Source organism: Paramisgurnus dabryanus, chromosome 5 (assembly GCF_030506205.2).
Source record: "Paramisgurnus dabryanus chromosome 5, PD_genome_1.1, whole genome shotgun sequence".
NCBI lineage: Eukaryota > Metazoa > Chordata > Actinopteri > Cypriniformes > Cobitidae > Paramisgurnus > Paramisgurnus dabryanus.
Window position 1 is genome coordinate 27,373,672 of NC_133341.1, and position 26,931 is coordinate 27,400,602.

The 26,931-nt window shown below is 39.2% G+C and overlaps 2 protein-coding genes across 4 annotated transcripts in view; both read right to left on the reverse strand.

The window, feature by feature from the left end:
• Positions 1-9,391, reverse strand: part of rusc2 (RUN and SH3 domain containing 2) — a 28,209-nt gene extending 18,818 nt beyond the window's left edge. Inside the window, exons 1-3 of one of the 2 annotated variants that reach the window (XM_065250775.2) lie at positions 9,091-9,391; positions 1,875-3,570; positions 1,241-1,769 (exon numbers count right to left, since the gene is read on the reverse strand). In XM_065250775.2, coding sequence (XP_065106847.2) covers positions 1,241-1,769; positions 1,875-3,449 — 2,104 coding nt within the window. In that variant the 5' untranslated portion in view covers positions 3,450-3,570; positions 9,091-9,391. The remainder of the gene's footprint in view (positions 1-1,240; positions 1,770-1,874; positions 3,571-9,090) is intronic. The other variant, XM_065250776.2, reaches the window with a different exon arrangement.
• A 1,604-nt stretch (positions 9,392-10,995) lies between these two features.
• Positions 10,996-26,931, reverse strand: part of atp8b5a (ATPase phospholipid transporting 8B5a) — a 40,887-nt gene continuing 24,951 nt past the window's right edge. For both annotated transcript variants that reach the window (XM_065250778.2, XM_065250777.2), the window contains exons 9-28: positions 26,839-26,921; positions 25,969-26,127; positions 23,522-23,610; positions 23,241-23,428; positions 22,939-23,147; positions 22,805-22,851; positions 22,565-22,730; positions 20,103-20,291; positions 19,899-20,014; positions 19,538-19,702; positions 19,248-19,359; positions 17,576-17,681; positions 16,758-16,899; positions 16,429-16,612; positions 16,036-16,259; positions 14,686-14,769; positions 12,959-13,204; positions 12,734-12,872; positions 12,535-12,665; positions 10,996-12,443 (exon numbers count right to left, since the gene is read on the reverse strand). In XM_065250778.2, the coding sequence (XP_065106850.1) occupies positions 12,123-12,443; positions 12,535-12,665; positions 12,734-12,872; positions 12,959-13,204; positions 14,686-14,769; positions 16,036-16,259; positions 16,429-16,612; positions 16,758-16,899; positions 17,576-17,681; positions 19,248-19,359; positions 19,538-19,702; positions 19,899-20,014; positions 20,103-20,291; positions 22,565-22,730; positions 22,805-22,851; positions 22,939-23,147; positions 23,241-23,428; positions 23,522-23,610; positions 25,969-26,127; positions 26,839-26,921 (3,100 nt within the window). In that variant the 3' untranslated portion in view covers positions 10,996-12,122. The remainder of the gene's footprint in view (positions 12,444-12,534; positions 12,666-12,733; positions 12,873-12,958; positions 13,205-14,685; positions 14,770-16,035; positions 16,260-16,428; positions 16,613-16,757; positions 16,900-17,575; positions 17,682-19,247; positions 19,360-19,537; positions 19,703-19,898; positions 20,015-20,102; positions 20,292-22,564; positions 22,731-22,804; positions 22,852-22,938; positions 23,148-23,240; positions 23,429-23,521; positions 23,611-25,968; positions 26,128-26,838; positions 26,922-26,931) is intronic.

A 26,931-nucleotide genomic window follows, 5' to 3' on the forward strand; every position in this document is an offset into this window, starting at 1 on the left:
GAAAGCCAGCCTTATGAAAACAATGGATATAGTTTATTATCCGGGATAGAAGTGAAGTTTTGCGTGTGTGTTTGAAGCTCTGGATTTTCCCAACCGGGTAACGAGTTGCATGCGGTAAGTAAGATCTTATGTTGGAAATAGGCACGTGCATATTATATAAATGACACGAACATGTAGTGAATCATAAGTTTAACAGTGTTGTATAGTGTTGCATGACTCTATCCTGCGGTAGTAACTCCTCCTTCTTCATTTTTTCGTACGTTAATGGAAAGATTCTGTAAAGCTAATATTTCTTTTATAAATCAGATTAAACTAAAGACTCTTCGGAGATATAAAGGATGTAATACTTTGTAATACTCTATAGGTACTCCAGATTAACATCAGAAATGCAGAAATAGCGTGTGTTACGTGAGCTTTAAGACTAGTTTTAGAAGTTTATGCAACTGGCTGGTTACAACAAAGTTAATCAATAAATCGCTGAGAATACATTATGTTTGTGAAACTTGGTCTGAAAACGCTAGATAAGTTCACAATAAATATCACCACGAAAACCTACATTCATGTTACAATACAACCAAGTTCCAAAATACAGTAAAGCCCCGAGTTTGTTTTTATATGTGTACGAGAACGAACTCGCAAGGTTGAACACACAGCCTTACAAAGTATAGTTTATTTAAAATCGAACATACACAGACATTCGACGCATGCGCATTGTACAGTGTACGCAGGGTTTCAAAATTATGCGGTGCGTTTACCTTATGCGCGCACTCGTCTAATGACGAAAAATGTGTCATGCAAAAACTGAACTACTACTAGCTTAAAATTGGAGGCCACTACTTCTTACAACAACAGGCATAGCAGGATTTATAAAAAGACAAAGAAAAAATAGCAACATAGCATGCTGTCAATGAATCAACAACAGCTTCCTCATACCTCGTTCTTATTTTAAGCATGTATCCACCAAGCAACTGGCATTTACATTTCAAGCCAGCTCATTTACAATTCAGTCAGTCCCCAAAAGTAAAAAAAACCATATGTGACTCAGTGAAATCTAAGCTAAAGTCTCTTAATCTTATTAGGAGATTATATGCATCATAGTTTGATTTCACATTGATTTCAATTTTTTGAGATGGCCTTACTCATTATGTATAATGAGTTTATGTAGAAAAAAATGACTTTAGCTTGGTTTTCTGCTGATTTGTAACGGTGTCAAAACATCATGCCGGACAAAACTTCTTACCTTCTGCTTTGGTTCGAGCCTGATTTCCCGCTCCCCCCGGTGACTCTCGCAGTGGTGTGCTCCGTGATCTGTGTGGGGACGGCATATCATAGCTCCCCTGGCTGTGGCATCGGGTGAGCGGTGGCAGACTGTGGCACTGGCCCTGTTGAAGGTCTTCCAGGATGGGCGAAAACTCTCCAGAAGAGTGGGAGTGTATGGACGTAGCCTCCAAGCCACCCTTCTGTGATGGTGATCCTCCATTTTTTCTCTTATTCCTCGCTATTTCTGCAAAAGAAGTGACACGTGGTGGAGGTGGTGGGCTCGGGGCCGCGCTCTCACTGAGCCGGACGGGACAGCTGAGCATCCGCTCCAGCGATCCGAGTCGAGAAGAAGGAGTCTTGTCTAGGTTCCGGTCGTAGCTGCGGGAACGAGGGCGAACGCTCCCGGAGGAAGCAACTGAATTGCAGAGCGTTATAGGTGGAGAGATGTTGATGTACACCTGCCCTTCAATTACGTTCTCATGGGTGGAGTCGCCCATCTTCTCCTCATTCTGATAAATAAAAAGAGGAAGGGGGAGAAAAGAGCAAGAAAGTGTGAGAGATTGTTAACAAGCATTGCATCAACATAAAAAAAAACACTATAGCAAGTACTATACCAGCTCGGAGTCCTCTTCTTCATCATCCTCTTTCATTTGTTGGAATAGATAGTATTCAGTTGGATGAGTCGGACTTCCTTTACTGTGCTCATCTGAGCAGCTTGTCACGGACGAACCCACTGGACTCGGAGAGGACTGAGATGAAATATCACACGTCACAAGCTTATAATAATTCTGGGTTGCTACAACCAAGCGTGCCTGGCTTTGAAAACAAGACGTGAGGTCGTTGGCGGAGGTCTCGTCAGAGGAAAGGCCCTCGCTTCCAAGGTGGTTGTGGTACGAGTTACAGTTTGCATCTACTTCCATAGTGGCACCTTGCAGTTGCGGGAGGCATACAGAAGAAGAGTTTGCATGTTCTTGAGTGCCTGAAGGATGCTGAGGAGGTTCTGATGGGGAGGTTTGTAAGTCCAGGTAGAAAGCTCCACGTCCACTGCTACAGTCTTTACCGCACATACCGACGGGATCAGACACAGACGAGGCACAGGATTGGTCAGCAGAACTGTTGATGTTGAGTGACGGCTTCGCTGGGATTACGTTGTTCATCTTGTTATAGATCGTGCTGAAGTTAACAAGCACTCCATCTGAGCTGTTGCAGGAGGAATCACTGCCGTAGCCCTGGTGGCATTCAGAAAATAAGTCCGGGTATGGCTGGGAAAGGCCACAACATGTACAGCGCGGTGCCGTCAGACTGGAACTCAACGAGCTTCCTCTGCCGCCCTGCATTGATTGATCATAATCGTCATCATCCTCTTCACCCCATTCTTGCTCCCCACAGTCCATTGAAAGGGTGGAACCGCTGCTACCATGACGTCGCTGGCTGTCTATGTTTAGTCCCTCCAAGTGAGCAGACAAATCAAAAGTTTCACCCATTGTATTGTCACTGCTGTCTGCTGCCCTGCTTCGCCCATTTACAGGACACCACTGTTCCTCCGTTGAGGCATGCAGGAGAAAAGGTTCAGTGGTGAAACCAAGGTCGTGTAGGTGAAAAGGAGGCAGGTCTTCATTCACAAGCATGGCTTTAGAAATTGCATGCGAATCGCCGTGCAAGTGAAAAGAAGAGTCTTCCAAATATCCATTTAGATTTTCTTCATCCTCCTCATCATCTTCATCTTCAGCGTTGAGCAGAAAAGGGTTACGCCGCGAGTTCGGCCGTGTTTTCGTTGGCAGTGCTTGAGCGTGATCTTCAGAATTACTTGATGTGAAAGAGGAAGTGTCACTCGCCATACTTCCTTCTCTCCCTCCTCTTCTTTGTTTCTCCCCTCCTCTTATCCCTCCATCCCCACAGGTGTCACTAGAGCTTAGACTGCTGCTGGACGTCTGTATGAGGCTACTGTAAACCAGTGCCTCCCGCTGAAGAATGTCTCTCTCAGGCAAGGAGGTGGTCCGACTCAGTCCCAGGTTCTCGGGACAGCTGAAAGGATTACCGCTCCGTTTTAACGGACTACCGTAGCACTGTCGCGAGTTCGAGACCTGGCAGTGGACCAGCGGAATGTGGTGGACAATAAGGGTCTGCCCGGATAGCTTAGGCGGGCTGTCCATCTTCTCCAGGTGTGGGCGAGGACAAAAACTGTTCATTAGTTGCAGACTGGGTTTTGCAGGGAATTTAGTTCACACGTCCAATGCCAATTCGTGGTTTTGGAGAATAGGGAACATTAAAGAGAAGGTTAAAGTGAATGTCTTGATGGAAGGAAATCATCTGAAAGAAAAGACAAGATGTTAATCAGTTATGTTACCACTACTTTAAAAAAAGGTATAAAAGCTGTCACTGGGACAAAATTACAACTTTGTATCTAAAGAGTGCATATTAGTACCTATATTAGTACATGCTGATACCTCACAAGTACCTTATGGTGCTTTTCCATTGCATAGTACCCCCACGGTTTGGTTTGGTTTAGTTTGGGTTGGGTCAGCTTACTTTTGGGAGCTTTTCCATTAGGTGCAGTATGTAGTACCCAATACTGTTTTTAGTACAACCTCGGTTGGGGTTCCAAACAATCCGAGCTGATACCAAACGTGCCTCCGTAGATCACTGATTGGTCTGAGAGAATCGTCACTACCAGCCTCATTGCTAAAATGTAAAGATTAGCTTTACCTTAGTGCTAGCTTGCGCTGTCTAAAGCAAACTTGTTGTCATCTGTGATCTGCTATAAGTTCCCAAACTTCCTTTTAGCAATGAAAAACATCCACAGGTTGAGAACCAGGAACACCATACCAGTTTTTTTTCGTTTGTAGTGGCACATTCGCAACGCATGTGCGCAGGATATGTGTATATGCAACTTAAATGAGGCTCAGTGGAGCGCAATCGACTGATGCCACCAGTGGTTGTACAGAAACTTTCATGTGATACAGAGGTAGTGATAAACATGATGTACAAACATCTTTGTGGACGTCAATTTTGATTTTGTGGCTGACTGAGAAATAAATGAATGTATGGCGATGTTTAGCATTCCAACAACGCTCGCACGCAAATATAACATCACGCCTATAATCCCTCCCACTGCGAAGTGTTACTTAACTCGATGGAAAGCTAACCAAAGCTAAAGTGAGGTGAGCTGACCCGACCTCACCCAAACCAAACCGTGGGGTACTATGCAATGTAAAAGCACCATTATTGGATTTTTAAAGGATACCATCCCATGTGAGTTTTTTGTAAGGGGAGCATCTATTTAAAAATTCACAGTAAAATAAATATTTTGGTTACAAATCTCAAAAGGAGCAAGTGAAAAAAATCAGTACTGTTTATTAAAATGTACAAATTCATATAACTTTGAATAATAAAACTGTGATAATACTAAAAATCAAATCATTGCAAATCTGGTTAAAAAAGACACTTATTTCATATCAATTTAATATAATCTGATTAATACAGATGTTAATACAATATTGTACACGTTTCGAGGATGGGATGCTGTGCTTTTCCTCCCTCTTCTTCTCAGATCTGCCAGTCTATGAAAACAGAGCTAAGGGCTGAGAGAGAAAGAAAGAGAGAGAGAAAGAGAGAGAGATGGGATTATGGGATGGGCAGCTGTTGTAGATTGACCTTTTAAGAGACGAGAGGAAATCTTGAAAGAGGAAATAGCTGCGAGACAGTTATCTAATGTTGGAGTTTTGGTTGGGCAGAGACAGACAGTAAAAGGATGTGAAGAGCATGACCATGACCTAAAATCATCTCTATAAAGCAGTGGAGCACATTACATCATCCAATAACCATTGTGCATGTGTATGTGTCACTCATGGGCGTCGAACCGTTATATGTGGGTGGATAAGACCCACCAACTTTTTTTTAAACCAATCATATTGGACCCACTCACTTTTTCTCTAATTTAGCGCATTTGTTGTTCACTTGTCAAAGCGCCATCAGTCAAATCCATTCCACTAGACTCGAGCAATGTCCTAATAAATTAAACCTTCTCATTTTAGCCACAGCCTTGACTTCCATGCTTCTGCTTTGTCAAATCCATTTCTTTTGGCTCATTCACAGTCCATTTAAATTAAACTCCATTCAGTGTTTTTACTACTTTGGCCTCCTGCGCTTCTACGACACACCAAGGTAAACAAACCTTTCAGGCTATAAAAGCAGTTGTTTAATTAAAAGGCACTAGAATACAAGAAAATTGCATCTGCTTCAGAGAAATGTTTTGGATAGTTTTATAAAATAGTCACAGGATAACCCAAAAAGTTTTAAACTAAACTTTGACAAGTAAGCAATATATTAATAAGATATCTGTGGTATATAATAGTGACACAATTATTAATTCCTTCTTTGTTACTTTATTAACTTTTGAATTTACATGTCTGTTGTTTTTTAGCATCTAATTTTATCTGTTGGTTTTTGTCAAACGCTACAGTAAAAATTTGTTGCTGTCATCTAACAGCAACAATTCCTCAGCTAACATACTGTCTTTCAATACAAGCCCAAAGGGCGCATTTAAGGCTAACCCAACCAAACCGTGACCCAGCTGTCTTGATAAAATAAGGTAAGTGTGAAATAACAAAGAAAGCAAAAATGAATAGTTAGTATTATCTTCAATCTTCCCTCGAAGCTTAGTTTTTTTTATTTTAGGGCGAAATGTTTCAGTAAATAATTTTTAAACACATTTAATAATTCAAAGCCAAAGTTTCTTAATATTCATCTGTTTTATGTAAAAAGATTAAATCTCTTAAGACACAAACAGTTCCTTACACGTGTTAAATTCCCTTAAATCTGACACTTTAGAGGATACACTGAATTTATTTTAAAATTGACATTAGTTTTTTTTCTCTACACTCTAAAAACAAACGGTGCTATATAGCACCAAAAGTGGTTCTTTGCTTGTAATCATAGAAGAACCGTTTTTAGTGCCATATAGCACCGGTGAAGCACCTGTGTAGAACCAAATAGGGGCCATATAGCACCACATATGGTTCTACATAGCACTATATGGTTCTACACAGGTGCTTCACTGGTGCTATATGGCACTAAAAATGGTTCTTCTATGATTAAGAGCAAAGAACCACTTTTGGTGCTATATAGCACCGTCTTTTTTTAGAGTGTAAGACAGTTATTTATCACAACCCATGAGTCAGTTTAGACTGACTTTGTCCCATAAGTCATACAATACTAAGTAATGAAGTAACATCACAACATCCTATCCTACTGCTGTACGAAACATATTGGATACCCAAAAATCACCATGATGTACTTCCAACACCTCCATTTTTATCCTCTTCAAACACTAAGTGTTAAAAATCAAAACAGTGAAGATGTGTCATGTTAGGTCAGCGACCAACGAAGATCAACCACAAGACAAGCAGTACTGACGTCAAACATAGCACAATCTTGTTTGCACTGAAGCCATTCGTGAATGTGATTTGTGAGATATGGCAAAGAAAACAGAAAGAGCCCATGAAAGAAAAGTGTTGAACAATATTTTGATTTCGGTGAACTATTCCAAAATGACAAAGCATAGAGAGGAGGGTTAAGGAAGCAGGAAATGCTCTCTCTTTCTCTCTGGTCTTAGTGTTATATAACTAAAGGTCGTGGCAGACACTATAGTGTCTGACTCCTGGGTGTTTAGCTATGAGTTCAGCTATACTATGTCTTTGCAGTTTTGTATCTTTGGTTTACTACTTTAGCAAGATTAAGTTTAATATGCTATTCGTTAAAATTAATGACACTTCTAACAATAACAAAAAACAGAGAGAAAACATACTTTAAGATTTGCATTACAGGCTGTAATGCAATTTCATTAAGAACAAAAGTTTGCGCCATACTAAAACTAATAGAAAAGGTGCTTATAAGGCATCTGCGTGCAAAACAAAAAATATTAGGATATTATGGGTAAACTAAATAGTCTTATAATGTGGGCAGTTGTGGCCTAATGGCTAGAAAGCTTGTAACCCAAAGGTCGCCGGTTCGAATCTTACAGCCGGCGGGTTGCCACTGGGGTGGCCTTGAGCAAGGCATGTTTCCCCCAATTGCTCCCTGGGCACTGCCCACAGCTCCGGGTGTGTGTATTTATGACTTGTGTTGTTTATTACTAACAGGGATGGGTTAAAAGCAGAGGTCACATTTAGAGTATGCGCTGCCATACTTGACAATCACGTCACTTTTAATAATACAACTATATAAGACCTTCACACTTAGTATGATATTCTAATGACTTTCAATAAATGGTATAAACAAATAAAGGTTGCTTACAGTTCCATGTATGTACAACTCTTATTAAGAATGAAGCAGGTCAACATCAAGTTTATGTTCAGCAAAACAGTGATCTGACCACAAACAACAAAAGTCTAGACACCACTATAGCCTATCAATATTTATAATAGCCCTTATGTATAGCATCCAAAGTACACCTGTGGTATCTGTAATGAGACCATAACCACAGGGATGTTATATAAAATCACATCTGCATTTTTTAATTTTAGGTGCTTTACAATGCCATTTTTTGCTAAATGGTTCCTTTACATCCAAAAAAACTTTCAGATTATTAATAGGTAAGAAACAAATGGTTCTTTGAGGAACCAAAAATGGTTCTTCTGTGACATCACCATTATTTTAAAGAGTGTATATTAACAAACCCTTGTATGTGTTATGAAACAGTAGCACATTCACAAACTACACACTCTAAAAATAAAGGTTATAAAATATTATATTGTTCCATAAAGAACCTTTAATATATACACAGTAAAGGCTCCTAAGTAGTTTAATGCAACAATACCATGGAAGAAACATTTTTGGCTCTCCAAAAAAACCCTTAAATCAAAACTCTTAATTTCTTGCCTTTTAGTAATGCCTTTCATGCTACAGAGATATATAAAATATGACATCGTTACTTAATCTTAAATACAAGGTTACTTTGTCAAATTAACTCTGAGGTATTCAGACTGTCACTTATGTAACGGCTAAAACGCGGTATATTCTCCACAGCGTAACCTTATAAATAAGCGCACAAAAATAACAACATTACGTTGATACAAACTGTCAAATGATTGCGAATAACAAACCTGCACCTGTAATCCTTTACCGGGTCGTTTAATCCCTCGCTGTCGATTTGTATATTTTTAACACTGTATATACAGTATCATGCAGCTTTATTTAGATGATGATGATGATGGTGTGACTGGCGTATATTCACAAACCGTTGCTGCGCAAACACAAGGCCCAACTCGCCCACAGACGATCAATCGCAATGGCATATTTGACATAACACACCTTTGTGTCTATCTTGACATTTTATTACTCGTGTAAGCATCATTGTATGCAATAGTTCAACATTATAAAGCCTAAGATTTAACAAATAAACAACGTTAAATCTGCATCAAAACAGCAATCCTCCACATTCCGCAAGCGCAACGGTCTCTTGTTCCCAAACACAATTACGATTATTTTACTGTCATGATTCTGGTCAGACATTATTATCAACGCAAATATGACGATAAAATCAACTAGACTGTCTGTTAATGACGATAAGATTTATGATCGCGAGATATAAGAGCGGAGATAACTGTGCACGTTCCTATAATTAAACAGCAATTGTTTAACGCATGATACGTAGATTGTTTGTATAAAAGACAACCTTATTAATGTTGAAACACTCCGTTTTAAATAATAATAACAGAATCTGAAATCAACAATAAGGTGAGATCAGCGTTTTCACATTAACGCATCGGATCCGTCCACCAACGCACCGAGTTTACCACAAAAATTATCATACGATACTCTTATACTCACGTTGACGATAAATGACATTTCTTCGGTTTCCATTGAGATCACAATATCACGGTAAACGATCGCAACGTTTCAGCTGATTTCTCTGCTCAAACGACACGGCGCAACGGCCGACGCAGGGTCCACGCGAGCGACGCGACGTCGGGAAAAATAGCGTCCTCACGCATCTCTGAGCGATGCGGGCTCGCTTCTGTTTTGCAGGGGTTCTTCAGTATGTCTTCTTATGCTGACTTTAGCATCTTTGATTTTGGATCACATATCACGTCTGTGTGGGAATCCGGCTGGTTTGTGATGTGGGTTCACAGTGTGGGTGTGGCGTTGTGGTGGTCCCTGTAGGGCAGCTCTTTGTTCATTATGGGAGTCAAACAGTGGGCCTACAGTACTTTCAGGTCATTGTTCCCACTGTGAATTTTGAGACATATTGAGACCCACCTAAATTCAGACCCCAGGCTTTAAAAGTCTAAAATGGGAGAAAAATAGACATTCAGGACTCTTTTTCCAAGCTGTGATGTCATAACTTTAAATCAGTGTTTCCCAACCAGGGGGCGGGGGCCCACGGGGGGCCTCAAGATGACTTAAACTGATAAAAAATGTGACAAAACAAGCATTAAAATAGCAAAAATCAAGATGTTTCTTATTTTTTTGGCCATTTTAGTAGCGAATATACATCTGTCTAGCTGAAGTTAATTTTATTTGAAAAAAAAGAAAAAACGGGTGAGTGGGGGGCCTTCAAATATTGTTGTGGGCCTTGAAGTGAAAAATGTTGGGAACCACTGCTTTAGATGACGAGACTGAGGTTTAATTGCACAGAATTCATGATAAATTCATGTATTTTATAAAATATCATAAAACTGTGCCCCCCCGGCACCATCTCAGGGCCCCCAGTTTGAGAACCACTGCCATAGATAGCCATTGTTTCTTACCTAACAAATTGTCTCACTTTCATTTAATTTACAGTCAGTTATCCATTGTCAGGTCCTATAGCAGAGTAACTACTACGTGCAGTTTAACTTTACAGTAGTGGTCAAAAGTGATGTTAATTTTTTTATATATATATATTTCTCTGAAAAGTGTTTTTTTATAAATCCCATATCATACATAATCTATTTTTTGTTTTAACTGAAACAATGTGAACAATGGCTAACTTTATAAATGCCCTTTTTTATACCAATCCACCTGCTTTTCAAGTTCTGGAAAGAAAGTGCAGTAACAAGTATGCATATATACAAGAAAAACATTATATATAGTTGTGTTTAAATAAACAGACTCCATCCTAAACTTTTAAACAAAAATTTTATTTGTACAAAATTGTTTTTGCTTTGGCTTGCATAGTAAAATTATTGCATAATATTGCAATTATATATATATGAATACACAGTACAGAAAAAGTCTAGATTTGTATTGCATTAAAAACATACTGAGTATAAGAAATAATTACATATTTCCAAACCTTATGAAAATCTAATACAATCCTTAGTATATAACTTTTTCTCAGAGCACTTACAGTATGGGTATAGAAATAATACTCTATATTCAAGTTGGTCTTTTTACAGTATCCTTTAAAGGGGTCATTTCAAAATCTCCCTTAAAATATGTCCTTAATTTTTTTTGGAAATTAAAGAGTTTGATGTGCTATGTAAACATAATCCGTACAAAAAGGCCATTCACCATGTCAAAGAGGTCTCAATAGTGCCGTGTTCAATTTTAACAGTCAGATACAGGCAAAGAAACTAAATTGAGTTGGTTTTGGTTCAGGAAACTGATTACTTTGATGAAATTATGAAAATACATAAGATATGACTTAGGGATTCACAATACAAAATATCAGTCCTGATACCAATATTCCATAGACAATATTGTACCGATTCTCAAAAAAATAAAATATATATATATATATATATATATATATATATATATATTTTTTTTTTTAAGATTTTGTATTTGTAATATAAATCTGACAAGATTCGTGGCAGTTACTTTGTTTGGAGTTTACATCCCGACCACTAGATAGCATTCTTCTTATCTCTGAATTTAAACAGTGACAGGAAGTACTAGCATGGGGGCACAACACAAATGTTTTTGCAAAAGTTTACATATGGTGGTGTGTTCTCAATGGCAGCTTTCCTTAAATGATATCCTATTATATTCCCGAAAAGGGAATATCCCAATACACCGTTCATATCAATTTACAGTATCATAACGTATCGAAACAAATTGTATCAAAACAGGACGTATATTGTGAGATTCTTGTCGATACAAAGCCTTCCTCTGAATGACATCCTGCAATACTGAGTTTTACGCATTGTTTAAAATTATTATATGGTGAAATCCTTAAACTGCAGAGTATATAAACTTTAATTCTGTTGTTATTGTCACCCAATTCAAAATAATCACACAGCATGAGTATCCCAAATATGACATTGTTTTTTGAATAAATGAAATGATGTTTCACATGAAATCATGACTCTTGTTTAAAGGGACACTTCACCCATTTGCATTAAGCTTTGTATAGTTAGAACCCCAGAAATGTTTTTGAATGGTCATGCATAATATTTCTGTATGTTACATTTCGACTACAAATATGACACATTTTCAATAAAGATTAATGCTTCTACGGGTGAAATGCTCCTTTAAAGACTATTCATGAACATAATATCTGAACAATGTATACAGTGCCTTTCTCTATTTTAACTTCCTTTCTGACATCACTTTGCGTGCCCTCTTTTTTTAAGTTTCTGCTTTCCTACAGTCCCTTATGTCTGCTGCACTCATCTGTCCTTCAACACGAGTACTTCCAGACGTCGTCTTTGCTATAAACCACATATGCATTGAGCGTAACATAGGGACTAACAGATAGAAGTGGCTCTGCACTGGCCCTGGTTTCGTACATTTGCATATAAAGTCCATTGTTCTTAGTGTGCGTACATATTTCTATACATTTTAACATGAATCACAGCGGCTGTGCAATCTTCCCCATGAGTTCAAGTGGTTTGGTGGTTCTAGATCTGGCTTAATAGTTCCCCGCAAATCCAGCCTCAGAAAGAAGAGTCTTTAACCGCCCGGAACACTTGCAGTGATGTGGGTTCCACTTTTTGTTTTGGGTTCTGTTCTCGCCCAGCCGGACTGTACCCTGCAGATCGACCTGTGGGCTTGAACCCAGGAGAACGTCCCGTGGGAGTGAATCCTGCAGAACGTACAGGCGCAGAGCGGCGCAGAAATCTGCGAGAGGTAACGAGGGCGCCGTAACCTTGGGCGTGTGAAAAGGCGTAACCGGACCGACGCGTGCTCCTGCGGACGAGCTTAGTGCGGCGCGGACGGGGTGCAGGTCCCTTAAATTGATGAACCTTATACCTCACCTGTAAGTAAACAACCAATACATTTATTATCAGTTTATATTAGCATATATACATGAATACTATGGTAAATAGATATTAGGCTATACTATACCTTGTCATTCATAGTAGGAGAGATCTGATTGTACAGGAATCGATAAGCAAGCACAGGCAGAACACACAATGTAGCCGTCAATGCGACAGTCAACCAAACATTGGATTGATTAAGACAATTGCGGGCAGTTCCTGTAAAAAAATGGGTTAATATCACTTCATTTCTCACAGTCCTCCTTGCCAATGATGCTAGTCCTTACCTACGAATGCAAAAGATGGTGGATGTAACTGGAAAAGTCCATCGGTATACATGGAGAAGGTCATTATGAAAAACATTCCCAAACTTCCCCAGACAAAGAGATGGTTAACAACAGTCCAGTATGAAAGGTCCAGGCTCAGCTAGGAGAGACGTTTGAAGAGAAATTAGGTAAAAAAGCAGCCGCCCAATCAAAACACGGTAATAATTTGGTAACAATTTGACTGACCTGCACACACACAGTGACGGTGAGGCATGTCTGAGTTATCAGTGCGAATGACTGATAATCTCCATCTTCCCTTCCGTCGTTTCTAGCTGTGTTGTACATGGCGGCATAAGGCACGAAGAACAAAACTAAAGAGCTGTAAAAGCTGTGAAGCGCGCACATTATGAAAGCACGCTTACTGAAGTACATACTCAATTGGCCCGGCACATACAGCTGAGGAAACTCAAGACTCCACTCCGCATTCACATCCTGAGAGAACATAAACAAAAATCTATATGAAGTGACACACACAGTATGGTGGGAGTTTAATACATAATATATTATTATTACCTTATATCATACATTGTTACATGAGTTAAAGGTGCATTGTGTAAGTTTTAGAAGGATCTCTTGTCATAAATGCAATAAAATATACATAACTATATTTTCAGTGGTGTATAAGACCTTACAAAATGAACGGTATTATTTTTATTATATTGAAGTGGCTATTTTGCGACACCATTTTGTTTCGCCAGTAGCCCTAAACAGATAAACTGCTCTATAGAGGGCATTTTGTCACTACGTTGTCTCAAAATGACATGTTTGTCCTGTGGTGGCTACTGTAGCTTCACTATGGGTTTCGAAAGGGCTGTGAGGTGTGGACTGAGCCATTGGTTGCAATTTGCAATTTCACCACTAGATGCCGCTAAACTCTACACAGTGCACCTTTAAAGGATTAGTCCATTTTCTTAAAAATAGAATCCAGACAATTTACTCACCACCATGTCATCCAAAATGTTGATGTCTTTCTTTGTTCAGTCTAGAAGAAATTATGTTTTTTGAGGAATTTTTTAGGATTTTTCTAATTTTAATGGACTTTGATGGACCCCAATACTTAACAGTTTTAATGCAGTTTCAAAGGACTCTAAATAATCCCAAACAAGGCATAAGGGTCTTATCTAGCGAAACGATTGTAATTTTTAGCAAGAAAAATTTGCACTTTTAAACCACAACTTCTCATCTTCCTCCGGTCCTGTAACGCGCCAGTGCAAACTCACGTAATACGTCATCACTTCAAGAGGTTACGGAGGAGTATACGAAACTACCCCCAGTGTTTACAAGTGCGTTTCATATATGTAACACGTGACCTTTCTACGTCACTATGCATTTACGTGAGGTCGCGCTGGCGCTTCAGGACCGAAGGAAGAATAGAAGTTGTGGTTTAAAAGTGCATATTTTTTATTTTTCTTGCCAAAAATGACAATCATTTCACTAGATAAGACCCTTATGCCTCATTTGAGATGGTTTAGAGTCCTTTAAAACTGCAATTTTAGACTGTATTAAAACTGTTAAGTGTTGGGGTTCATTTAAGTCCATTAAAATTAGAAAAATTCTGGAATGTTTTCCTCAAAAAACATAATTTCTTCTGGAATGAACAAAGAAAGACATCAAAATCTTGGATGTCATGGTGGTGAGTAAATTATCTGGATATTTTTAAGAAAATGGACTAAACCATGGGGCGGTTTCCCAGACAGGGATTAGACAAGTCCTAGACTAAAATAAATGTAAGAACCGTCCAAACTGAAAACATCTTGCACTGACATATCTTTAAATACATCTGTAAGAAGTAATGTTTTTAGTAAGGCATGTTTGTTAAAAGTAGTTATATTTCCTAATTAAACTAAGGCCTAGTCCTGGTTTAAGCTAATCCCTGTCCGCAAAACCACCCCCATATGACAAACATATTGTACCTGGTCAAACAGACTCATTCCCAGAACAGGCAGGGCGGTGTAAACTAAGTTATATAAAGTGATGAAGCCTTCATCATATACTGTCTGCAAAGAGAAGTAAAGTAGAAATAAACAATATTCTATTAATATATTAACTTTGCACAATGTTCACATTAGCACATACAATCAATGCTAAAAAAACAAAAGGTTAACAATACACTATTTTGACAACATATTATGGGCCTGTCAACTGCTTTTAAAGGCACAACATGCTATTTTCACCACCACTAGAGGTCACTAAACAACAACAACAGCTGCAGCCTGATGATGAAGTTATAGAGTGTGGGACGAGGGGAGTTTTCACCTTTAAAGGGATAGTTCACCCAAAAATTAAATTTACCCCTCACCTTCCAGCCACCCTCGATGTATCCAATTATCTTTTGTCAGACAAACACAATCGGAGTTATATTAGAAAATGTCCTGGCTGTTCCAAGCTTTATAATGGTAGTAAATGGTGCTTCTGATTTGAAGCCCAAAAAAGTCTATCCATCCTTCACAGAAGTAATCCACATGGGTACAGTGGGTTAATAAAGGCCTTCCGGGGGCAATCGATGCGATTTGTAAGCAAAATATCAATATTAAAAACTTTACAAACTAAAACAACTAGCTTTCAGAAACAACTGACATGGATTCACGAGAGAGCGTATGCCAAATCATGCTTAACAAATCATGTTAAGGGATGATGTATTGAAATAAAGTTTATAATGGCCACATTTATAATCTACTACTTCCGCATGCACCACAACAGAATTTAATCAAAGTGCGACATCAAACTATCGTGAGAGTACTGCTTTCGAATCGCTCATTTGTGACATACTGTACAGTGTTGCCAAGTTTGTGGTTTTCCCACAGAAATGGACTACTTTAATACCGTTGCCATGGGCTGACTCGCATCGGTGGGTTAAAGCGCCCCAATAATATGAAATTTACCCCCGGTAATTTTAGCAAATAAACCCTGCCCAAAACGCAGATGGTACCCCAGAACACGATGTTTACAGGAACCCCCCCCTTAAAACACACTTGGGCTAGTTTTGAGTAGAAATTGGAAAGGTTTTGCGGTGAAAACCTGGCAACCCTGCATAAAGTCAAATACACCTATGGTTTCTTTGGCAGCAAAAGCAGAAATCATGGATAACCTGAGCATGACACCATTGACAAGCGACCTTAAGACCCTTTTTAAAAATGGAACATTTGGAATAATGTAAGCTCACATGTAAAAAAACTGTTTTGGGATATTTTAATGCAAAAATCCTACATATTGTGCCTTTAAATGTATTCAAGTGACTCAGAAATGAGAATAATGTGGCTCACCTGAGCAGAAAAGCCGCAAAAAAATGCGTACCAGAAGTGCACAAAGGTAAAGGTGAAGTTCTTATAGAAGAAGTAGCGCAAAAACTTGCACATGCGCAGGTACGACCAGCGGCCATGCACCAACAGGAGGCGCTGCAGGAAACGAAACTGAGCGAAGGAAAAATCACTGGACAGCACGGCCTGCATCCCCTCCTGACCGCTGATACCCACACCGATGTGGGCCGCTGTAAAAGATAAAGAGAAATATTTTTAACCCAAAGCAATCTCTGCTGCATTCAAGATTTGATCATGTGCTCATATTTGATCAGCTTTGCACTGTTCGACTGGATGACCTAAAGGTTTTGTTTTTACTCGATCACACTGTGCATCAGTAGTGTTGTATTAATGCTTTACCTTTAATCATGCTAACATCATTGGCTCCGTCTCCTATGGCCAGAGTGACGGCTTTCTTATATTTCTTGACAAGCTCCACGACTTGAGCTTTCTGCAGAGGAGTCACCCGACAGCAGATCACGGTCTTACACATGCCTGCCGTCCGCAAAAACTCCACCTCCATGCTGCTCTCCAGAGCAAACGCCTATATTTAACAAACACACAGAGATCCCAAACAATTACATCATGATATTAAATGATTGTTTTTGCACAGCCAACACTGAAGTCAAGTTTATATAAGGACACAAGTCAGATGGGACAGAAAGAGAGAAAGAGGCTGTGTTTCTCACCAGGCTGTGTCCATTTATCACCAACCCATAATCTCCATTGGCCTGTTCATCCGGCACCACTTCAGGAGTGTTTCCCATTATAACCTCAGGATTAAGGAATTTAGCTTGTTCTGTAGCAGGACACATCTTTAGACGGGCATCCCTTTGCAAAAGAGTCACATTGTACATAAGCTTGGCTATACAAATTCTGTAGAAATAACAACACAGTCTATTCTGGTTTCATCAATGCGATTTTGGTACTTAAAGGAACACGTCACTTTTCGGGACTTTAGCTTATTCACCGTATCCCCCAGAGTTAGATAAGTCCATGCATACACTTTTCATCTTAGCGGGTTGTCTGACGCACCCATCGCTAGCTTAGCTTAGCACAAAGACTGGAAGTAAATGGCTCCAGCTAGCATACTGCTCCCAATAAGTGACAAAATAACACCAACATCTTCTTATGTTGTGATTTGTATAGTCACAGCAAATAAGGTCATAGTCATCTTTTAACCGTATACATACTAGGAACTATATGTTCTCAGAAGGCGAAGAACTGCTACTTAGGCGAAGTGAGAATCTTAGTCCCATTATGTATACGAAAAATAATGCCAAATTTCTTTTCCACAACATATAAATAGGAAAATTTTATTGTTATTTTGTCACTTATGGGAACAGTATGCTAGCTGGAACCATTTACTTCCAGTTTTTGTGCTAAGCTAGGCTAGCGGTGGGTGCATCAGACAGAGTTATGGCACATAAAAGTCCCAAAAAATCGTTGCGTTCCTTTAATACGTAAAATATATTACTGTATATCATCTGTATAACAGGTAAAATACCTCAGCTCCTGTCTGACCTCCTCAGATGAGTTAGCTGACATGATAAACACATCATTCATTTCCTCCCGCAGTAGATTACAGGAATAACCGATGTTCTCAGCCGTCTCTGTTTAAGAAAGTCAATACAGAAAAACAGTCTATTATAAGAGATGGGATCATTTGTCATTATTATGATATTAGTAAATTGTGTGCAATGTTAAAAAACACAATCACTGTATATTTTATATGTAAAATTGTCTGTTGAGGACTTCAGACACAAAATCTTTTCTTGTAAATGAATTTTTTTTTATCAGGCTCTTATGTTAAAGGATTAGTCTATTTTCTTAAAAAAAAAATCCAGATCATTTGCTCAGCCCCATTTCATCCAAAATGTTGATGTCTTTCTTTGTTCATTTGAGAAGAAATTATGTTTTTTGAGGAAAACATTCTAGGATTTTTCTAATTTTAACGGACTTTAATGGACCCCAACACTTAACAGTTTTAATGCAAATTCAAATTGCAGTTTCAACGCAGCTTCATAGGACTCTAAACGATCCCAAACGAGGCATAAGGTTCTTATCTAGCGAAACAATTGTAATTGTTGCCATTTGGAGTCCTTTAAAACTACAATTTGTTTCTGCATTAAACCTGTTAAGTATTGTGGTCCATTAACAAACTGAACAAAGAAAGACATCAACATTTTGGATGGCATGGTACTGAGTAAATTATCTGGATTTTCTGGAGGTTTGGTCATTTTTTTCTTTAATGGCAATTAAAGGGTTATAAAAGGCACCATTCACTTTCATAATATTATTTTTCCTACTACGAAAGTCAATGGTGCCCCACATCTGCTTGGTTACAAACATACTTCAAAATCTTCCTTTGTATTTATACAGATTTGAATGTATAAATAAGTAAAAGTAAATGATGACAGAATTTTCATTTTTCGGGGAACTATTTACTTTATACCCAAACATCATTTAAGTAAGTTTTTGAATACTGTAAATTTGTTATATAAAAAATTCAAATTTCAATTACTCATCAATTCTACAAATAAGGAAACCTACATTTTAGTAGATTTTACAATGATGGTTGAGTTGATGGGCAGTATAAAACAAAATAATAATAATTAGTTACATTTATATAGCGCTTTTCTGCAGACCTCAAAGCGCTTTACATATGAATGGGGGAATCTCCTCAACCACCACCAATGTGCAGCATCCACCTGGATGATGCGACGGCAGCCATATTGCGCCAGAACGCCCACCACACACCAGCTTATAGGTGGAGAGGAGACCAAGTGATATAGCCAATTAGTAGATATGGGGATGCTTAGTAGGCCAATGGGCAAGTTTGGCCAGGATGCCGGGGGACACCCCTACTGTTTTTCGAAGTACATCCTGGGATTTTTAACGACCACAGAAAGTCAGGACCTCGGTTTAACGTCTCATCCGAAAGACGGTGCTTTTTGACAGTTTAGTGTCCCCGTCACTATACTGGGGTGTTAGGACCCACACAGACCACGGGGTGAGCACCCCCTGCTGGTCTCACTAACACCACTACCAGCAGCAACCTGGTTTTCCCAGGAGGTCTCCCATCCAAGTACTGACCAGGCTCAGCCCTGCTTAGCTTCAGTGGGCAAGCTGTCTTGGGTGATATGGCTGCTGGATAACAACAAAAGACACAAAAGTACCTTGTTTGTCCCCAGTAAGAACCCAGATCTTGATTTCTGCTTTGGCCAGCTGCTCGATAGTGTGAGCGACTCCATCTTGGAGTTTATCTTCTATTGCTGAAGCCCCAATTATCTACACAAGAGAGACAACAAGAAATACTATAACAAAATATGTTGGTACTAGTAAAACTATGCTGTAAATATATATGCTTCTAAACACATATATGTATATATATATATATATATATGTGTGTGTGTGTGTGTGTGTGTGTGTGTGTGTGTGTGTGTGTGTGTGTTGTGATTCTGTATACCAGCATGTCTTTTTCTATCTCTTCATATAATTTGTCTAGCTTCTCCTCCCGGTCATCCAGCGCTACACTGGCCTCATGTTGGCGCTGTTTCCACTCTGAAAAATATTCTTCATCCAAATCCTTATAAGCCAGAACAAGCGTTCTCAATCCCTCTCCAGCAAATTCCTACAGGTAAAGATAAAACAGAGAGAGATTAAAAACTAAAAGAGAATTATATGCCATAACATTACATTACATACACACGCAAAAGGCTGCTGGCCTATATCCATACGCATGTGCAAACACAAGCACAAACTTCAAGAAACAAATACAGTATTGTGTAATCTAGTTGTCTCACTGGCGCCCTCTGGTGTTCACTTACATTAAGATGCTCTGTGGTAGCCTCCATTAGTTTACTGCAGGAAGGAGCCAGTCTCTCATATATAATGGTGTCTGCTCCTTTACAGTACAGAGTGAGCTTGCCCTCAGGATTACGAACTGAGAGATAAACACATATGATATAATATAAATATAAGAGGAGCCTCTTTGATCACTTAATGGGTGCCAGCCAATGACAGATACGTACCAATCACAGACATGCGTTTGCGTACGTTGTTGAAGTCCAGAATGGCCAGCAACTCATAGCTTTTCTGAATCCCCATCTCTTCTATTGTCACTGTCTCAGGGCTTCGAGAGCGGAACACAAAACCGAAATTACGTGCAGTGGTGACCAAAGCACCTTCATCAGGAGACTGAGCCTGATACACCAGATCACCTGGGGGGGGGGGGGGAAATGAGTAAAAGAAAATCAACTATCATTGATTACTCATAAAATATTCTTCGATCTTCATTTTACAATTATTACATTTAACAATTATAGACAAACTTAGCCTAACTAAACTAATAAAACACAAGCAGGTAGGGATCACCTTTCTACATATCCTTCCACATACCAATCCATCCATCCATCCATCTACCTACCTCCTTATCTACCTACCTACCTACCTACCTACCTACCTATCCATCCATCCCTTCTCCTACCTACCTACATCATTTCTATCCACTCCTCTCTCCATCTATCTCTCTCTCCACCCACCCATTCATCCATCCATCCATCCATCCATCCATCCATCCATCTATCCATCTATCTATCCCTTCTCCTACCTACCTACATCCATTTCTCTCCACTCCTCTCTCCATCTATCTCTCTCTCCACCCACCCATTCATCCATCTATCCATCGATCTATCTATCCCTTCTCCTACCTACTTACATCCATTTCTCTCCACTCCTCTCTCCATCTATCTCTCTCTCCACCCACCCATTCATCCATCCATCTATCCATCCATCCATCCCTTCTCCTACCTACTTACATCCATTTCTCTCCACTCCTCTCTCCACCCACCCATTCATCCATCCATCTATCCATCCATCCATCCCTTCTCCTACCTACCTAAATCCATGATCTCCACTCCTCTCTCCATCTATCTCTCTCTCCACCCACCCACCCATTCATCCATCTGTCCATCCATCCATCCATCTATCCATCTATCTATCCCTTCTCCTACCTACCTACATCCAGTTCTCTCCACTCCTCTCTCCATCTATCTCTCTCCACCCATTAATCCATCCATCCATCCATCCATCTATTTCTTCTCCTACCTACCTACATCCATTTCTCTCCACTCCTCTCTCCATCTATCTCTCTCCACCCATTAATCCATCCATCCATCCATCCATCCATCCATCTATTTCTTCTCCTACCTACCTACATCCATTTCTCTCCACTCCTCTCTCAATTTATCTCTCTCTCTCTCCACCCACCCATTCATCCATCTATACTTCCACCTATCCCTTCATCCATCTCTCAACTCCTCTATTCATCTATCCCTCTATCTCTCCATCCATCTAGCTCTGCACTCCTCTCTCCATCTATTTCTCTCTCCACCCATCCACCATCCCACCCATCCATCTCTCTGTCTATCCCCTCACCTATCACTCCATCTCTCAACACCTCTCTCCAACACTCCATCTATCTATTCTCTTACCCATCCATCCCTACATCTATTTCTTCATCTATCCCTCATCCAGCTCTAGCTCTCCACTCCTGTCTCCAACTATCTCTCTCTCCACCCATCTAACCTTCCACCTATCCCTCCATCCATTCATCTCTCGTCTCACTCCCTCTCTCTTTCTCTCTCTCTCTCCGTCCATCTAGCTCTCCATTCAACGCCTCTATCCATCTATCTCTCTCTCTCTATCCATCTATTTCTCCTTCCGTCTATCTCTCCCATCTCTCCATCCATCTTTATCCATCTATCTCTCTGTCCATCTAGCTCTCCACTCCTGTCCCCATCTATCTATCTCTCTCTCCACCCACTCATCCCCCTATCCCTTCACCTATCCCTCCGTCCATCTCTCTATATCTATCCTTCTATTTCTCCATCCATCCAGCTCTCCACTCCTGTCTCCATCTATCACTCTCTGTTCAACCACCAATCCATCCCTCCATCTATCCCTCCATCTATCCCTTCACCTATCCCTCCATCCATCTCTCTACTCCGCTATCCATCTCTCTCTCTATCCATCTATTTCTCCGTCCATCTATCTCTCCATCCATCCATCCCTCCAGTCCTCAACGTATCTCTCCAACTCTCCATCTATCTATCACGCCTAAAAATAATTTATTAACTTTTAATAAATATGAATCCCCTACTCATTCTTTATGGATTTAAGATCGTTTTCATTTAATTAAACGAGAAAAAAACAAGGATCTTCTTATAATTTCTATCAAATTTGGGGTGATTTTCTAGATTGTGTGGGAAAGTCTTATACACCTGCATATACTACTCATCCTGCAATATCCATACACCTGTCTGATATCAATTTGTATATGCATGTGGATGACCAAGCTGTTTATGGTAAGTTTTTACAGTTATTGCTTTTTGGTTAACAATAGCTGTTCTTGTGTATACTTTATCTATCTACAGTATAATATAAACTGTATATAAATGATAAGCTGTATGTGCGTGCACAGAAATTCACTCACCTTCCTTTTTCTCCTCAGCCATGGCAGTGTGACAGAGAGCCAGCAATCTGAAGAAAGCATGAACCTCTTCAAACTCCAACTTCACAGCTTCCACCAGACTGTGATCATAAAAGAGGAACTTTGGGTCTGCGAGCCGGTTGAAGGAGAAATCCACCGGCGTCATTTCCTGTTCCAAAATTTAAACTCATCATCTCAGCTCTTAAAAAACCTTCAGTTCCTTTCTAAAACTTTATTTCTCACCTCTGTGATCTCCAGTCTCTGTCCACTATACTGATCAATAACATCTCCTGTAGAGCAGAGGAATCACATTTTAAAGCTTGATCTTTATTTGATCACCCCTGGGATGTTTTACATGTCTAAGGATTGGTTCTGACCGTAACATTTCCCATTGATGGAGCACTTGTTGAAAGTCATGATGTTCTGAGTGAGAGTGCCGGTCTTGTCCGAGAAAATGTATTTGATCTGACCGAGCTCTTCGTTGAGGGTCGTGGTTCGGGCTTCGGCCGGCGTGTTCGATCGAGCATGATACATGTTTCTGTCCCAGTTAATGTAGTAACTGTTGCCTAATCGAATCACTTCCATACTGGAATCCAACATGAACCAAAAATTACATATAGGTATGATTAGTCATTTTCCACGTACAACACAAACAAGACAATTTGCATACATATCATACCTGACATAAAGTGAGATGGGCACCACAGTGTTCAGAATTATAATGTAAGACCAGAATGTAAGAAAGGCAGATAATGCTGTGTTCTGTTCCCTCAGAAGAAAGACTTTAAACTTTGATCCCTCTTGGTATTCCCACATCCCATTTCCCACAGCCAGAATAATGCACATCAGAGCCAGAAGCCCAAAAATCTACAAAACAAAGACAACAAAGTCATATTAAAAATCTTATTTTATGAGAAGACATTTTATTTAAAGATTAAGAGATTTAGATTTGAAACTTACAAAGAGAACCAGCACATTCATGAGTCTGTCAATACTGGTTCTTTTAAAGGTGCTTTTCCCACAATTTTGCATTAACTTGGTTTCAGGTCCTGAAGAAATCACACATGCAATAACATACAACAACAGCCATTGAGCAAGCTGGGTAAAACACAATAAACAGAATATATGAAGAGTTAATTTTAATTTAATCTAACTTTAATGGCAATAAAAGGGTTATTAATCAGTAATTGAAATGCCGTATTTTCACAAAACTCAAAAATTTTAATGTATTTCGCTGCAAAACCCTCTAAGTGCATCTTTGGACAAGACATAGTAAACAATTGCAAAATCACTAAGGATGCCAATAGAAACACTTCAAATGATAAAAGTCAGAATTCAAAAGTAAAAATAAAAAACTGAACCAAACATTAGGGGGTGCTGTGAGTTTAATGGCTTTTGCATCTGAGCTCTTTATGTACAAGGTTAAATAAATTTGACTTGACTTGAGAGAGTTATGCATTTAGTAAGCGCTAATAACTAAACCCTCACCACTTATACAATAAAGTGTTTTTTTAAGAGACACTCCATTTTTTTTGAAAATATGCTCATTTTCCAGCTCCCTTAGAGTTAAACATTTGGTTTTTACCATTTTGGAATCCATTCAGCTGATCTACGGGTCTGGCGGTACCACTTTTAGCATAGCTTAGCACAGGGGTTCCCAAACTTTTTTCCTGCGCACCCCCTTCTATGTCCCAACCTGGTTGGCGCACCCCCAATCCCCATTTTAAAAAAAATCCAAAAAAGCTTTGTTTTCTCACCATAAATACTCATGTTTAATCATGCGCAAATAACCAAGGGCCGGTTGCACTAGCCGGACGTTAAGAAGTTGGGTGTAATAGTCCTACGTCGGGCTTAGCTAAGTCCAACATTGTGAAAAATATTTACGCCTATTGCACCATCTGAAACTACGCTCAGCGTAGATGATGTGCGCCCCCGTGTATGCATTTAACCACTGTGATATTTAGACGCCATTCAAGTTTACTATGGTAAAAAAGGTACACTTACTGCCGTCAGCTAATAGATGACATATGAGAGGTTTCCTCATGTTTACCAGTGCGTCACGTGCAGACCCATCAAACACATTAACGAAAGCCTTTACTGTTCGCACAAAAGGTGTATAATAGTTTGCAGATTCATTATAACAGCTCAAGTTTCAAACAAAATTAAATGAAAGCTTTTAATAAGTTCTCTACAGTAAGTATTTATGTATTTTATTATATACTTCATTGGCGGTCTCTTTACCATGCATGAAAACACATTGCTCGCGTATCCTGTGCCCATGTCTCGTCACATTTCATTATTTCTATTTTTGCCATAAAAAAGTCTCTCTCTCTTGGTCCCTCTCCTCCTTCGTGACTAACAACTTTATCATAAGACGTCCCACTTGACAGTTTCCCTGATTTCAGTCAGTTAAGCATATTTATAATATATATGGAATGAATGAAACGAGTTGGCACGCATATAGCGGCTGCAGTGCATAACAGAAGAGCAGTGCGTAGAAAAAGACAGCAGCTGTCTTCTACGTTTCTATCAAAAACTAATAAATTATAGTTTTTTATTTAAAATAAAAGCGATTACAAAGGAAATGTTTACTGTTCATTTTTTTATTTTTTTATTGTATGAAAAAATCCCACTTAAAGAAACAGACCGCCATTACATTTTTCCTCTCGCGCACCCCCTGGTGGCAGCTCGCGTACCCCTGGGGGTGCGCGTACCACACTTTGGGAATCCCTGGCTTAGCATAATCCATTGAATCTGATTAGACCATCAGATTAAATGTATTGTACTAAGCTATGCTAAAAGTGGTACTGCCAGACCCGATCGACTGAATGGATTCCAAAAAAGTAAAACTCAATTATTTAACTCTTTAACTCTTTCGCCGCCATTGACAAGATATCTCGTCAATTAAGAGAAAACACTTCCCCGCCAATGACGAGATTTTCCGTCTTTCCGCAATACCGCAATTTCCACAACTTATACAACCCGAAAGTAGCGCCTCACATGAAAGAACTCCGTGTATGTTTTAAAGATCGCTCTGCATCTGATCTCTATCAAAAGTCTTTCACAAAAATTGAATTATCTCAGCTTTTTGCTCAAAATTGGGTGTTTTTGAAGAAACCTACCCATGTTTGAGAGGTAGGATGAAACAATTTTTTTGTTTGAAAGCAGAGGGTCTGTTCTTTCATCCGATATATTGTTTGATAATATATTTAAAGAAGAACATTTTCTGGCAACTTTTTTTAAAAACGCTGGCGGGGAAAGAGTTAAGGAGAGCCGGAAAATAAGCCTATTTTCAAAAAAGTGAAGTGTCAATTTAAAGTTCACAGGAAAATAAAGAGCTTTTCAAAGTTCACAAAAATCCCTCTAATGGCATCTTTATCCCTCCATCCAGGTAAATTTCTTATTACCTGCAAAGAGCACAAGGCCAAAACACCAGTCTGTGTTTCGGATGGTGCAGCCCCTCAACAGGACCCGGTCATTGTCTAATGAGTGTTTCTGTGTGGCACATGTCAGTGTGCCCGTGAAGCGATCCAGGCGGTTATTAGGAGGTTCACAACACACCTCTCCTAAAGCAAGACACATGACAGATTAAAATATTATTGCTCAGATTCAACCGAGTACTCACAGATATACAATAGATACAATTCATTAGTAGAACATTTATTACTATAGACTAGAGCTATATAATGAATAATAATTCAGATTTTTATGTTGTGTTTGTATAGAAATCTATGACTTAGGAAAGTTTGGAAGCAAACTGAGCAACTCACTTTGCTTAATCAAACCCTAGGAGAAATTCATGAGATATCTAAAAGTTCTAATTTTTGTGATCATTTTCATCTATAAGTAAGCAGAAACACCTAAAAAATGAAGAAATAAACCAAACTGTGTGTTCATATAAGCCACAGAAGCAAAATGTATACACTGAATGCCTGTGAAAGCCCAGCTGAAGCAGTTTTTGTGATTTAGTGTTTTCAACATAAATTCATACTATATAATGTCAAATAACTTTCTGTGAAAATATAACCTTGAAATCTTTAATATTGACTGAGCAAGGCCATGATTAATGATTTAATGATTTAAATCACGATTAGATTATGAGACCTGGATTTCAAAGGCAAGGTCACATTTAAATGCACACATAAATATGTCAAGTTTATAGGTAGATAAGGAATGTGTGCAAATATTTCTATGTGGATTTTAAGTACCACAGAGTAACAGTATAACGCAACATATGGAGCAAGGAATTCTTTTGATCTCAAGACTTTTTTTCTTACCACTGAATGCAGCCAAAGCCTCCAGATTATCGCCCATGTCTCCTGTTACAGTGAGAGACTGCTTCACCTTTAGGTTAGTTTCTCTATGTGGGA